General features: G+C 39.9%; 1 protein-coding gene across 1 annotated transcript in view; it reads left to right on the top strand.

Moving 5' to 3' along the window:
- The window catches only part of Pde7b (phosphodiesterase 7B), a 328,027-nt gene that overhangs the window by 102,353 nt on the left and 210,332 nt on the right, over positions 1-15,342 (top strand). Inside the window, exon 2 of the mRNA NM_013875.6 lies at positions 3,536-3,596. Within this exon, the coding sequence (NP_038903.3) occupies positions 3,536-3,596 (61 nt within the window). The remainder of the gene's footprint in view (positions 1-3,535; positions 3,597-15,342) is intronic.

Raw genomic sequence — 15,342 nt, 5'->3', positions numbered from 1 at the left:
AATGAGACATCCCAACAAACATGACCACATCTTCAATGGAGGGGGGTTGCAGACCTCACAACCCAGCAAGACACAGGGCCTTTGCCTGTGTCTGGTTCTGTATGGAGTGGGGACACTGCGGCTTAACCTAATTAATCTTCTAAACTAGGTCATGGCCCTGAGCTGCACAGTGAGCAGGAGCCTGGCAGTGAAGACTTGGTAAACACAAATACACATTAATGAGAAAAGGTACTAGAGAGAATGTGGTTTGAGGCATGTCCTGCGAATGAGCCGACTCAGGAGCTAGTTAAAGATGCCTCAGCCATCATCCAGATCGTCACAGAAATAAAGACAGGGAAGCAGAAGATCACATCCTCGTGAAAAGGACCACAACATCTCCCCTTGCTGCTTGGTAATGAGCTTGTCTGGTCAGTGAACCCAGACAGTCCAGGACTGTTAGGGACTGTCTCAGACACTCCTCCCAGCTGGATCCTGACAGCCCAAACACACATACCTGTTGAGAGACACACCTCAAACTTCCCTTAACATATCATAGCCATGGGAAGTCATGCAACCTCTATTCACAATGCACAGGAAGGCCCTGCATTGAAAGAAGAGCACCTATCCCCTGGCAGTGTGCGTACAGGCTTTATCATTAACCCAGAGAAGACATTGATAGAGCGTTATTCTGCTAAGAAGTTGAATACATTTTAGAAATCTCTGACCTTTCATCTAGAAATAATGATTAACTCGTTGGGGTTGTAAACATACCACTTTAAAAGGCAGGTGATGCAGAAAATAGAACCTGGCTATTCTAAAGGGCTTAACCTCTGTCAAAATACAAACAAAACAGGAATAACTAGCATGGTCAGACTGCATGGGTCGTTAATCCACACATTTGCTCCCTGGCCATCCTTGGTGGCACATATCAATGTCCCCATGCTACACCCAAGGAGATGAAGCAAGACAAGATTAAATGGCCTGATACAGAGCCATCTGGGTCAGCAGACACTCGTGATCTGACCTCTGTCTAGAATCTAGCACCCTCTTACCTTTACAGCCCAAAGCCTTCCTGCAGCCTTCCAGGGTCCCCAGCCTCCCTCCCCTACTTTCTACCTCTGACTTCCACCAGAGCTTGCTTCCTTCCCAGTCCTTGGATCCAATGGCCATCTCCTACACATAGGGTCAACCTAAAAGCTGATACCTAGGCTCAAGAACTCTCACCCTGAGAAGTTCACAGTTAGCTGTGAGGAATGTTGATTTCTTTTTCCTTCACGGAATAATGGAGTTAACCAAGCTGTGAACTTTGAAAGAAAGAAAATCAGATTACACTATTAGACTGCCAGTCTTTGTCGAGTAAGGGAAATAGCTAGACCTGGTTATTCTTCCTTTTAACCCCAGAACCCAGGATGTGGCGGCAGATGGATCTCTTGTAAGTTGAGGGCCAGCCTGAACTATAACAGAGAGTTCCAGACCAGGCAGGGCCCAGAACTAAATAGTGAGGCTTATTTAAAAATACATGAAAAGGAAATAATTTAGTAAATGATATGAACAAGTTATCAACTAATGGCCTCCACGACCCCAAGGACACACTGATACAGACCTATATCAGACAGAGGGCCATTCTGATATTCAAAGCATTGGATGTTGCTAATTCATTCTTGTTATGTTTTATGTGTGAGTTTAAAGGATAATCAAAGGCACAGATACTTTACAGAACAAGTTGGAAACCTCGTATGCCCTCCTGCATCCCATCTCTGCAATCTCCTCTCCATACCCCATGTTTGATGCCTCATTTGTTATTCGGTTCATGTTTTTCTTTCTCAGTAAATTAATGTATTCATAAGAAATGGGTGCTATTTTGGGTGTTTTCATCCTCATAATATATGGAGTTCTTTTTAGCATGATATTATACTTTACCCTCTCTCTCTCTCTCTCTCTCTCTCTCTCTCTCTCTCTCTGTGTGTGTGTGTGTGTGTGTGTGTGTGTGTGTGTGTGTGTGTGTGTGTGTGTGTGTGTGTATGAAGCATGTATGTGGACAACTTCAGGTGTTGGCCCTAACTTTCCACCACATTTTGAGGTAGGGTCTGGCTGTGTTTCACTACTTGCCTGGCTACCTGGCTCTCAGGCTTCAGGAATCCTCTGTCTTTGCGTCCCACCCCACAGTAAAAGTGAGAAGATTGTAGATGTTTTCTACTGTGTGTTTCTTCACATGGATTCTAGGGGTTCAAGCTTATATATTCATTTTTTTCAGTACAACTGCTGTCCTCCATCGAACTATCTCCCCAATTCTAATATTGCATTTTTATGACTTAAATATACATTTTGTATAATTTGAAAATTATGTATATTTGGCATTTCGTAATGTAAATAGTATGTATTTTATATAAGTCCTTTGTGTGTTATATATGCTTTTAGAGTTTATAAAGTCCTATTTCGTCTTTAACTATAGAATTCAACTCATAGATGATATTTCACCTAAGTTGTATGTGAAAATAATCCCAGTTAAAATTCTACAAAGTCATCTTCTCTGTCACAATGTATGACTTTTTGACTTTGCTAGATATTACAAACATTTACCAATTCTGCAGTGACTATTTTATACCCTAGCCCTAAAAGGACGAAAAGAAAGCTTCACATTTCTCTGGATTTCTGAAAATATTTATTATTTCCAGATTTCTAAATTTTGTCAAATCAGTGTTTTTAAAAGTCTTTTATCTCAGTACAATATATTCACAATTATTGGAATAGTTCACTTTATCTTAATATAATTTATTCATTCCCAAATATTGATATAGGTCAGTATATTTTCTGGGTTTATTGATCATTCAGATTTCCCCGTTGTGAATTACTTTGACCCATTTTCTACCAAGTTGCTTATGTTTGTAATGGTTTTGGTAGTTCATTTATAAACACAAATACTAATCTTGTTGGTCAATCCTACTCATGATGCAGCAGTGGCCTGTTGTTAAATAACAGATTGAATTGTTAAGTTTTGCCTTGCACAAACATTTTGAAGTTCAAATTAGAACAAGAAAGTTGGTATTCCTGGAATCTATGAGCTCAGACAAGCTCTACACTGCTTTTCATTTCCTTATTTATCCCTTCCCTGATTTGAGTTCAGCATTGGCCACTCAGCTTTGATAATATCTATATCTGTGTGTAGAGTGAGTCACTTAGAATATTATCAATGCTAAATAAGGACCATCTCTGAGAGTATCTGGCCTCGGGCTTTTGGGCCTGGTAACTGAATGTTTCACTGAGATGGAAAACTGTCAAAAATGAGGTTCAGCCCAAGCCATGGCTTCTCATGGGAGCACAGAGTTGCTGTTAGCAGGGACAGGCAGCATCCTGGAACAGCCAATCCTAGACTGACCTCTCAAAGGTTTTTCTCCAGGGAAATCTCTCTTTATGACAGAAGTCCCTGGGCCCAGGTAACTAAAGAAAACAAGAATAGAACAATATCACGGTGATGGTAGTTGCATGGACATATTATATTGGCTTGAGAATTCTCGTTTGCAATCTTGGAGTAACTAGAGCTGTCTTTCTGTTACAGAGGTGTGGCGAAGTCTTGTTTGAGAGCCCTGAACAGAGTGTCAAATGTGTTTGCATGCTAGGTAAGAAGACTACTTGATTCAAATGTACTATGAATGGTGGTGTCCTGTGGAGTCGCTGTTGTCTTAGTGTCTCACTGACTGCCTCTTGTTCCGTTATAAAGAGGCTTGTCAGGATGCTTCTGAGCTTATAAACCATTCTAACATTTTTTGTGGACCACTACATGATAAGAAATGATTTTATTGTAGTAATTATAAGTTTGGGCCCATTCTTTTAAATCTCAGTGGCTCTTGGGACATCAGTATAGAATGCAATTGAGTGCTTTGTTGTTTTGTTTTGTTTTTTTTTAATCTGTGATCTAAATGCAAGAAGAATCCCATTGTCAGCTCTCAGCCTGAGATTATAAGCTAGATAATAAAACTATTAGGCATTACAATAGCACAAACCCATAAAACACCCTCATTTACAAGCGCTGGGAGGAGTGAGTATTTGAACTAACCTGAAGTAAACAAAATTACCTATAATGCATCCTCAATGATATACTCAATAATCGTTGTATCTCGTGAGAGAATATAGCATTAATCCTTTTGCAGACTCAATAATATACACTACCCTGTTAAGCAATTCAGTCAGTAGTGTTTCACTCACTATAGATTAAAAACTAATACCGTAAGTGTAAGTGACATTAATCACTAAGACAGGAATGGTCCAAACTACTACAGTAAGGCAAAGTTCTGACCTGTAGACTCTTAGGAGACTGTGAGCCACTAAAGTATGCCCATGAGTTTTACACTAATTGTAATGTCAAATTTCCGGCAGCAAGGGCAACTACATAAGCCCACCAATTTTATTTGCATAACAGTCCCGTTTGTCCATTCCAGCCTTAAGCTACTGGTGTTAGCATCAGTCGTTTCCTTTTACTCCTCTAGGCAGATTGCCTTTAAGATGACCTCAAAGCAGACACAGCAAGGAAAACAGAGAATTAGAATATCTCAGTCAGCCGTAACTCATGATAATAACCAAATAAATAAGCAAAGGTCACTCATGACTCAAAAAACAAACATGAAACAGATACCACATTTGTCTAGCCTTTTAATCTTCCTTATTTTCTGTGATGTTATTCAATAGAGGGCTTCTATGTTGATGTTCTCATACGTTTAAGATGGAAGTTTATAAGTCCACTGGGAACAGGACATTTTACTAGAAGCATGCAAGCAATGGTTATAGCATCCCTCTGCATAATAATTTTAGTTATAAATGCCTCAAAAGCACTAATACCTCAAGTTAATAGTTATAAATTATGGTAAAAGAGGTAATATATGGATGGGTAGAGATAGATGATAGACCATTGATGGATAGATAGATAGATAGATAGATAGATAGATAGATAGATAGATAGGGAAGCAGAAAAATATTTCTCCAGCTATGTGTCCCAACATTGGATTTGAGAAAGTGTCTAATGACCAAGTTTGATCTGTTCATCCTTTAGTTCACTCAATTTCCACACAAACAAAATTACAGCTGAACTATTGTTTCAGTCCTTTCACGAATAAGGAAATGGAAGCAAAGGCCTATAGACTACTTATCAATTTAGTACCATGAAAGGTTACATTGCTTATGTCCATCTGATCCAGTAACTTGAATAAGTGTTTAACGTATGATGCTATCAAAGACATGGACATCTTCAATTTTGAATGAATTTTCCTGTGTTCTGCTTCTCTTACAAATGGTTAACTAATTTCTAGTCAAGAGAAAGATAATAAAGGGCCTCACTTAAGGAAAGACTAATCACCTTCCCACGTCTTCTGGTTAGATATTGTGTTTTATGGCTGCCATAGGCATCTGTGATGATCAAACATATACACATTGATTTAGAATCTATTAATATAAATCATTTGTGGTTTTCTAACTACTGTCATAACTATTGCAGTTAATTGAGCACTTTGAGTAACAAGTAAAATCTACCCGGAGCATCTTACATAACTAGGTCATTTATTGTAAGTCAACTGAAAGATGTCTGCTCTTTCAAATTACAGATGTCTTTGGCAAGATCAGTGTGATAGTCATTAGCCTAGTAGATTCCACTACCTTGTTCTGATTATACAGAATTAAACAGTACAAAGGAAAAATGAGAATGAACATTTTGACTGAGAACACAGAAGGACACGTACATGTTACTTGATTGAGAATACATAGGAAGAACATACTACGTGTTACCTGTAAATATTATCGATTTACAACCCAGAATGCACAATGGTGTGTAACTATGCCCTTAAGGACCTTGCACTGAAGAGGATTTAGAATTTTTTCCTATTTATCCTTTAAGGGAATTGATGCGAGTCTTGCTTCAAATGTTGATAAAGTCTTTTGCAATCACAGATAAAAGAAAACCAAAATAAAGCTGTCCTGGTATCAATATAAATGGATCAATCTGTCATTAGCCTGCAGCCTCACATGAACTCCACTGTATGAGACAATGGGAAAAATAGTCTGAAGGGTTCATTTCCTTAAACAAGAGAAATTCGCATTATTATTATATGTCACTAAAGCTGAGATCACTTTTGTACTTTGTTAAGAAGAAATGCCTATGACACTGCACAGAAGGTGTCTCCTTGCCTTGTGTGAGGCATTCGTGGGTTATTTCTTCCTTTAAGAGGAGCCTGTGGAGGTAGATTTACCACTTCCTGGAACACTTCTTGAGAAAACATTCTATCTCTGACAGCAAAGGGAAAGGTGTCTGATATTTTAAGGGACTGTTAAGTTTCATAATTTTTTCAGGTGATGTTTTTTGTAGCACTACTTCAAGTTAATCATAATTTCCAACTAAGAAAACAAAATATATACAGCCCATATTTCCAAAACTTTACCTTGGAATTTTATGCCATCCTAGTATTGATATCTGATGGGAGCCATCCTAAGACATTTTACATTCTCAAGCCCCTGGACCTTCCCTTCCTCAGTGTCTCCTCTCTTCCTGCCCCCTCCCACTCAATTTTGAGTGTCCCTGCATAGATTCTGGCTGAGGTCTAGTTTAAATAGGCTTGGTAAGGAATATGTAAGAGGTTCATTAGCGAGGGACAGGTTTTCAGGTCTGTCTTCTTCACCAGTGAATACTCAGACCATTATAGGGTGACAGCAATTTTTGTATGTTGAATTATCTACTTTGTGACTTCTATGGAACAAGCTACTGTCTCAGAAAAGCATGCTGATGGCTCATTACCTTAAATGACACATAAATGTCACAGTCACCTTGAGTGACTCCAAAGCACTAAATCCAATACAGTTTTAAATGGGAACTAATTTCTGTCCTGTATGGGTTTGGCAGAGACTCATTTCTGGTTCCAGTAGAGCAGTTCAGGTCAGGTTAGAAGATAAATCGTGTGCTGCAAAGCTGACCATGCTGAGTAATAGATGCTTAGTCCTTAAAATTGTTCACAGTGGCCAACTGTGGCCACCAAGTCAGCGAGAGAACTGTAGCAAACGGCTCCGTTCTCTGCTTCATGCGTAGGTAGGTCAGTGACTCCCAAGCTTCCTCCACTGCAAACCCCATATCTATGCTTGGATGCTTATGTATGGATCTCTCTTCAATTCCAATTAGCCTTAGAACTTATATAATTTTATCAGAAGATAAACTGTTGATCAAAAAGAATAGAGAATACTTAAAGAATGATTGTTGTTGATTCAGTTAGCCATACTTAGTTCATATGTTAGCCATACTCTGTAAACTTATAAACTTTCTTATAAGAAGAAATTTTAAAAAACAAGCAAACATTGCATGTGGTTCATTTTTTATCCCAATTTCTCTTACTTTTAGAGTAAGATTCTATAAAAATAAAAATCCTTAATTTGTAATTTATGATATTGTGGCTCATTCTCCCTGTTTTAATCAAGGGGTTTTTTTTTCCCTCTAATTTGTAATAGTTTGTGACTTTGCTGCTGTTTCATACTTGATTTCATTTATACTCTTAAGTGGTGTGACCATTTGAATATTCTGGAAGAACTTGATTACCTGTCTGGCTTACATGGGATGTTTGCATTAGACGTTTGAAATTTGCAATATAAACATTGAGCTGGATTGGTAATTTTCAGAGTAATAAGATCCACAGAAGTCAATATTGTATTAACACTCAGCACAAGCACAGACGGTCTGTGTTCCAGTCTCTGCTCTGAAATGCCGACTGTGCACTCTCTCTTCATACAAGATGCTTCGTCTCCCCAGGCTTCCTCTTACAAGGCAGAAATAGAAACACCTCTCCCTTCTAGATGTAGGGTTTTCTTCCACGATGGAAGGAGATATTTTATGAGGCAATGCCTATTATGGGGTGAAGCCTAAATATCAGTGATCTAGCAATAAGTTGATAAACAATAAACAGTGACATTTTTAAATTGATGATAAAATCAATTATCGATTGATGGTGCTTAGGAAGAGAATCAAAAACTGAAACATTATACAGACATGAAGATAACTTTTTCAAGATTAGTGTGTTATTTGAAACTGTGTAGTGCCTTCAAGACAGAGCAAAGCTTTCATATAATCTCATGAACTAGATTTCTTTAGGCATTTCCCATGTGCAGGTGCTGTGTGGAACATTGGTGACCAGAGACCAATGAGAGCAGTCTCTTCCTTCCAAAAGGCTTCCAATCCAATGAGTTTCAACTCTTGAAACCCAAATGTGATTCTCAAATGTAACAGGAACAAGTGATTTTTTTAAAAGCAAAAAAAGTGTTGACACTTTAATGAAGAGAGTCTGTAGAGTTGGAATGCGAGGGACATGGGTTTAGCTATGGGTGCCAACCAGTGTCAGGACCAGGGTGATGTAAAAGGCCACACTCAAAAGCCTTGATACAAGGAAATGATGGGAAGTATGTGTTTAGGCTACCGGCAGGGTAAAGGGGTACAGTGTGAAGGAACGAAACCATAACAGACTACTGACATCCTCTCTAAAAGCAACAGAGGTCTTAGATGACCAATAGCTTTGGCCTTTTGTGCTTGTGCAGTTCAAGGGCAGTTTCCATGTAGCTATAAAGGATCATGAAATACTCTATAAACTTATTTCTCCTACATAGTATTAAGCAAAGCTATAAGCCAGTTACTTATAAAATGAAACCTATTTATTTTTATGTGTGTTCTGTGCACTACATGTATGCAGTGCCTACAGAGGCCAGGAGAGTGCATCAGATGAGTGAGAATTGAAGTTATTCATGATTGTGAGCGGCCATGTGGGTGTTGGGAACCACACCCAGGTCTTTTTTAAGACAGCCAGTACTTGTAACTTCTGAGCAATGTCTCCAGCCCTGGTTTCTTATTTTTTTAATACAGCATCTTATGATGTAGCTCTGACTGCCCTGGGACTTATGTAGCCCAGGCTAGCCTCAGATTCTCAGTGATCCCCCTGAGATTAGCAAAGTGAGCCACAGTTGCAAGCCATTTCTGATGGAATCTTCTTTAATGAATAATGAAGAGCTCTGGCATATTTTGAATATTAAACCACCTCAAGTTGTCCAAGCAAGTAGATATTTCCATGTGCATGTTTGCTCTTTAGAAATAAGTAATAATAGAAATAATAATCAGAAATATTTATAAATCATCTTTATTGGTTACTGAAGAAAGGCTGTTGTAAGAACTATTTTATGTTTACCTGACATTAAAATTCAGGTCTACACTTAAAGGGGAAAGTTCAGGGGTTGAATTTTGACTTATCAGGACTAGAATGCCCCACTGGGTTGACTTGTAACTTACACATTTACAGTATATCACCCATAGCACTCATGCGCCTCCCTTTTCTCTTTCCAAATGCTTGTGTAAGTAATGACGCCTCTAGACAACATTTTCTAACTGCAACAGGATACAAAATGGAGCCTGGACATTTCTAAGCCAGAGCAGTAGAGGGCAGTTCCCACCTCTCCCCAGGACCCTGTTTTGTCTTAGCATGCCACTTGCACCCGATGGCGTGCTATATACTCACCCGCAAACTCTATGCTGTCCCGCAGCACATTATACACAGAACATAAACATTACAGAAACAGGAACTCAGTTTTTATTCCCTGCTGAGCATACAGCACCTGAAAGATCTCATTGCCCATTTCCTAATAGGAAGCTATCATGTGCTGAGTGGATACATGTTAGCCATTTGTGGGAACTGTGCAGTCACCTGCGAGCATCATTCAAATGTGCCAGAGCCAGGTTGTTACAGCATAAACAAACAAAACAAAACAAAACCCTCTGCTGCTAGGATCAAACATGGCCAATACCCAGGCCAGATCCTCTGGGAACAAAAGAGCCATTCCCAAACATGATATTCTATATGTCTTGGTTTGAAATAGGTAAGTCTCTCCACGTAGGCAGTTGGGCCCTGTTACGAGAGAGTATGCCTGACTCTCCACTGTGCACGATGAGAGCTGACACAATGGTGAGCAAGGCAGGATCCTGATGCCGAGCGGGCTCTTCCTGAGCTCGGTGGAACACTGTGTTGGGGAATGAGGAGGCCCACTGGTTCATCTTCTCTATGTTTATAAAAATATGCAGAAGAATCACTCACCCTGGGGCTTGAGCTTAAAATCTTCTTCCACAATCCCACTGCTTTTTCAGAACTCGTACTTGAAAGTTGGTATCCCTTTGTGTGAGGAAGTGAGTCTCCCAGCTTCTCTGACTCTTTCCACGGGATGTTGCTGCTTACATGCCAAAGCAGTGCAATATCATGCTTCCAATGCAGCTGGGAGCCAGGGCTCTAAAAAGATCTTCAATATAACAACTCGAGAAAAGACCAATCTACATGAGCTGGAGTTGAGATAGAAGTCTTGGTTTTGTGTGAGCTATGTTTTTCTCCCTGAAGGGAGAAAAGGTAGATTTTAATGAATCTACTCCCCTATCATACAAAACTGCAGTTGAAAGCAGTGCAATTAGCAAACATTTATAGGTGTATACTGTCTGCCAATGCAGGCATGCAAAGACGATGAAGCTCACCCTTTGAGAGAGTCATGGACAGCAACATAAACACTGGCATCTAGCCTGTTAAACCATAATAAAAGTGGACTTCTGTCTCACGGGAAAGGGTGGGCCATGTCTGGAAAGGCCTGGGCACTAAAGAGTATTAAGGCAATAAGGCAATAGTCAGTAAGGAGCAAAAGAAAAGCCGGGACAGCCTGGGGGAGCTGAGGTGGGAACAAACGCTTTGGGAAAGGTGTTGATAGTTCTCAGCAACAACACAAAATGTACATCAACTCTGTAAGATCACTGTGCCTGCAGAATAAAATAAGAGACAATAGGTAATTGAGTATGAGGAAAACAGAACAATTATAAAGCACTGTAGGACAGGAGCCCAAAAATCTATTTAAGGATGAGTAAGCAATGGATCGACAAAGGGACAGACGGGCTTCAAACAGCTCATCTCCTCAGGGCCGTGTGTGCCCAGGAGGAGTCTTCAACTAAGAAGACACCAGCTCAGGAAATGATAGCAGGGATCAGGTGAGGGACGTTGAATCTTACCTGAACTGAGACAATTATCACTGAAGACAAAAGATGCAAAATAGGGGAGTCTTTGAAGGACCATGATAGACTTTACAAAGGACTGAATGAAGGAGATGCTGCTAAGTAGACAATGGGGATGTCTGCCTCCTCCCTGGACAGCACCTGGAGGACATGAGTCAAAGTCTAGATGCGATTAATTTGAGGTACCCAGAAAACTCAGGTATGGAGGGATACTAGAGTTGGAAGGAAAGAACTCCATGTGGGTCGAGGTAATGGGTACCATTCAGGGCAGGGTAAGGGTTGCCATGGTATAAACGTGGGGACATAGGAAACATGCCCATAAAGATTGAGCAGGCTCAAGAGAAGTCGGGAGGTACACAAATGGATAGGGAACTCAGAACCAGAGGACAGAGAGGCAGGAGAAGGGTACTGTAACCATCTTAGCCAAGAGGAGAGGCGTCTACAGGAAGAAGAGGATGCAGAAGCCTTGCAGAGATCAAGTGGGACCCAGGCCTGAGGGACTTGTGGGTATCAGTGACAGCAACCAGCAAGCCCGTAAGCAAAGGTAGCCAGAGCTAAGTGGACAAGGAGACATTCTCTGGAGACATGTTCTCCTGGGTGAGGGCAGGGAGAAGCTGAGACACTTGTACCCAATAACTTCCAGCCTGACACTCTTGGGGAGTAGGGAGAGGAGGAGCAGAGAGGGCATAAACAAACCTATGTACTCGAAATTAATATTATACAAAGTGAAAGAGACCTAATGGGATATAAAAATGTGTTACATATATACCTATATACATATAAAATGGAACCATATATCCAAATATGTAAGCATATATATTCTATCTCTATATTCTTACAGCTTTAACCATGTACATTGTAAAAAAAAAAAAAGTTAAAGCATTGAAAAATATTGTTTCCATTCTATCAGTTGCCACAACACACAGAAACAGTTCTAAGAACCTGGTTGAAGTTAGCAACTGTGAACTAATATGTCAAGTTCCTTTCCTTATAATGAAAACGCATAGATCCAAACTTGAAGCACGTCCCACGCACACATCTCAGAGAAGTAACTACTCTCTGCTCATGAAGACCCTCCCCTTCTCTTTTCCCCTTAGCTGCCTCGTCTCCTCCTCCTCTTCCAATGGCCGGCCAAGGTAACCTGCATGGGGATGCCTAGATTCTAACTCACAACTTCCTCCCCTTCATAACAAAAAGTCTGCGTTTGCCCTCCGTTCTCTACTGCGCCTGCACAGACCCGTGGAGTCCCATTCTTATCTATTGTTCTGACCCATGCACTTACCATTGTCCTACAACTCCAAAGAAGCACACAGTAACCCCGTGAAGACTCAAGAAATCCCTGAGATTATAAACTCATAAACTTCTCCCACCATTCAATGTGCCTCGGGCTTTGGTGGCCCATCTTGGCCTATGAGGAGAGACCTCTCTACAAGCTCCGCCCAGGTGGTGCGCAGCCTCTTGCCCTCGCAGAATGAATGCTTTCCTTAATGGAACGAGGCTGTTGGCTCCAGCTCCCCTCCTCCTCGCCAGCCTCTGTGTACCTCCCTCCCCGCGTATGTTACGCTCGCAGGAAAATTCTTCCTACAAGCTTCGCACACATGCAGCTCTATTTTATACTATCCCACAGACACTTTTCAGTATCCTTTTCACTCTTGCCCCACCCCCACGCCAAACAATGCTAGAGCCTTTTGCTGAAGGGAGGGCTTTTTAATAAATGTACTTCACTGCAAGTTTTTATCAATTCAGTGGACAAATGTTCACAGGATACCTTATGAGGTCTCATGCTGTCTATATCTAACCAACTGCTTCATAGCTATAAATATACAACTTTTTACAAAGGTTGAGATTACAAACATTGATGATGGATAGGCATTTTCAGAAAGAAATGAAATTATCCCTATTATTAAAAAAAAAGTGTACTTGTCCCTGTTATACCAATTGATGCCTTTGTATATTATTTAAATGTCAGAACATTATATAAATGTTTCTGAAAATGTCATATTTCTTATAAAAGATACCTAAACATTTCTTTGTCAGATTCATAATTCTAAAACATAAGTTGTTAATTTAACAAAGAGGTAACTAATGAATGCATTCGCAAAGAAGGTTTTACAAGCCCAAAACTTTCACAACTGACGCATTAATCCACGTTTTCAACATTCGTGAGTCTAGCATGAACACTACAAACATTACTAATTGCTTCTCACAAAAAGGTCATGAAGAAAAATCTCACAATGATGATAACGCATTGATTTTCTTGTCGGGGCCAACTTTAAGGTGAACGACTACTTATGGGTTTGATACATTTGATTTTTGGACAACATCTTTAAAGTGTTTGTGACTTGTAATCTAACAAAATACTCAGTGTTATCAAATCTAACAAATTATTATTTTGTCTTTACTCTGATTCTGGATTCCAGGAGCTCTAGTTCTGTGTGACACAAAAGAAAAGTGGCAACTTAATTCTAAAAGAGACACTATTCTGAAATACAGCTGTGTGTTGTTTGTCAATAGAGACACGGTCTGAGAAATACATAGTTAGGTGATTCCTTCATTATTCCAACATTGGGAAATGTAATTACACAAACTAGAGGTATATCTTACTCCATGCCCAAACTAAATGGTACAGCCTCCTAGACTGTTTGTCTCCTAGGCTACTGTCTAGAGTGTTGCAAGCATGTGTGTAGCAAGAAAAAAATTGTGTACCTGGACATCCCTAAACTGTGATAGCTGTAGTAAGAACACTAGACCAGGAGAACACTCAACTTCATGTTATGGTCCCTTTGTCTTGCATTTCCTCATTAATTGACTCATTGTGGAGAATGACTGTGAACCAATGTCAAAATGCTAACAGAGTGTAGAATTCCAAGAGGCTGATGAAGAATAATATCTCTATTGTTCTATGACACGCTACCAATCTATCAGTTCTTGGAACATGTCTACTAAACGCAGGAAAAGAGGTACCATGTCTATTGCTTTCTACAAATCATATTGCAGTGTCAAAACTCACATTGTGCAATCTTGCCTTCTTTTTAAAAAAAATCAAATACTTAGAAAAAAGGCATTCTATCCTTTTGAAGTAAGTATTAAATTCAAACATACAGTTTCTGTGTTTCTTAGGGGAAAATTGCATCTTAGTCCTCAACTCCTCTGTTATTTATTGAATAGAATTGTTAAGCATTAATTCAACCAGGTGGCCTGTGAAAGGTGCCTATTCCATCTGCTTCCCTTTTTATATCAAGAAAAGCCTTCTTTTATGTGTCTTGGTTACAAGATAGGTGACTCACGGAAAGCCAAGATGACTCGGGTGACAGGACATGAACGAGTATGATTATATTTTGGATGATTTCACAGACATTTGGAACTGATTATTGCAGAGGCTTAAGCAAATCTCAGACTATTTAAAGAGAGTTTCATTTTTTTATTAGCCTATTGATTATACATGATAACGGAGTCTGGTGTTATAGTTCAACACTTGCATCCATTGTGTGCTCATTGTTAGATCAGGTCATTAGCCTTTCCCTCATTTTTTAAGGTTTATTTATCTAATACTTATGTGTGTGTTTGCCTGCATGAGTTTGTGTGCACCATGTGTGCACACAAGCCCACAGAGGCCAGAAGAGGGCGTTGAATCCCCTAGAGCTGGAGTTACATAAAGTGCTAACTAACCTGGGCCCTCTAACAACTGAGTCATCTCTCCAGCCTCCTTTCTCTCTCTTATCATTTCCTTATGTTTGGAACCTTCAAGCTCCTTTCTCTGGATCTTCATAAAACGCATACTAGGTGTTATAAACAGCCACCACAGAAATTTATGCAAGATGTCAGAACTTACAGCTTCTGTGTGTTTTCCTTATATCCCAATCTGCCCCAAATAGATGACAACTCTGCTCAGCTTATTCATCCCCGAGGCATCTAGAAGCTCAGGGAACAGATCTCAGGCTTGTGACTGTAGAACACTGTAAGTCTCTAGCCCGTTGCAATACATTGCTTTTTCCCTGTAGTGGTTGAACTGTTGAAAAATGGAGAAATCGCCGATTTGGGAGAGAAAAAAAAAACATAAAATGAGACTGTATGTGTTATTTCTGCTTTCCACTTCAAAAGCTCCTCAGAATATTAGTCCCAAATGTTATATTCTTTATGAGAGAAAATTTAAGTCAGGTACGGTGTGATGCATACCTTTAAATACCAGGACTCTGGAGGCGAAGTTAGAGGTTCGTAGATCTCTGTGAGTTCTAGACCAAACTGTTCTACATGGAGCAAGTTCTAGGCCAGCCAAGGCTGCATAGTGAAATCTTGTTTGAGGAGTGAAAGAAAAGGGT

Source organism: Mus musculus, chromosome 10, assembly GCF_000001635.26.
Source record: "Mus musculus strain C57BL/6J chromosome 10, GRCm38.p6 C57BL/6J".
Lineage (NCBI taxonomy): Eukaryota > Metazoa > Chordata > Mammalia > Rodentia > Muridae > Mus > Mus musculus.
Note: the sequence above shows the minus strand (reverse complement) of the source record. Positions and strands in the feature narration are given on the sequence as shown.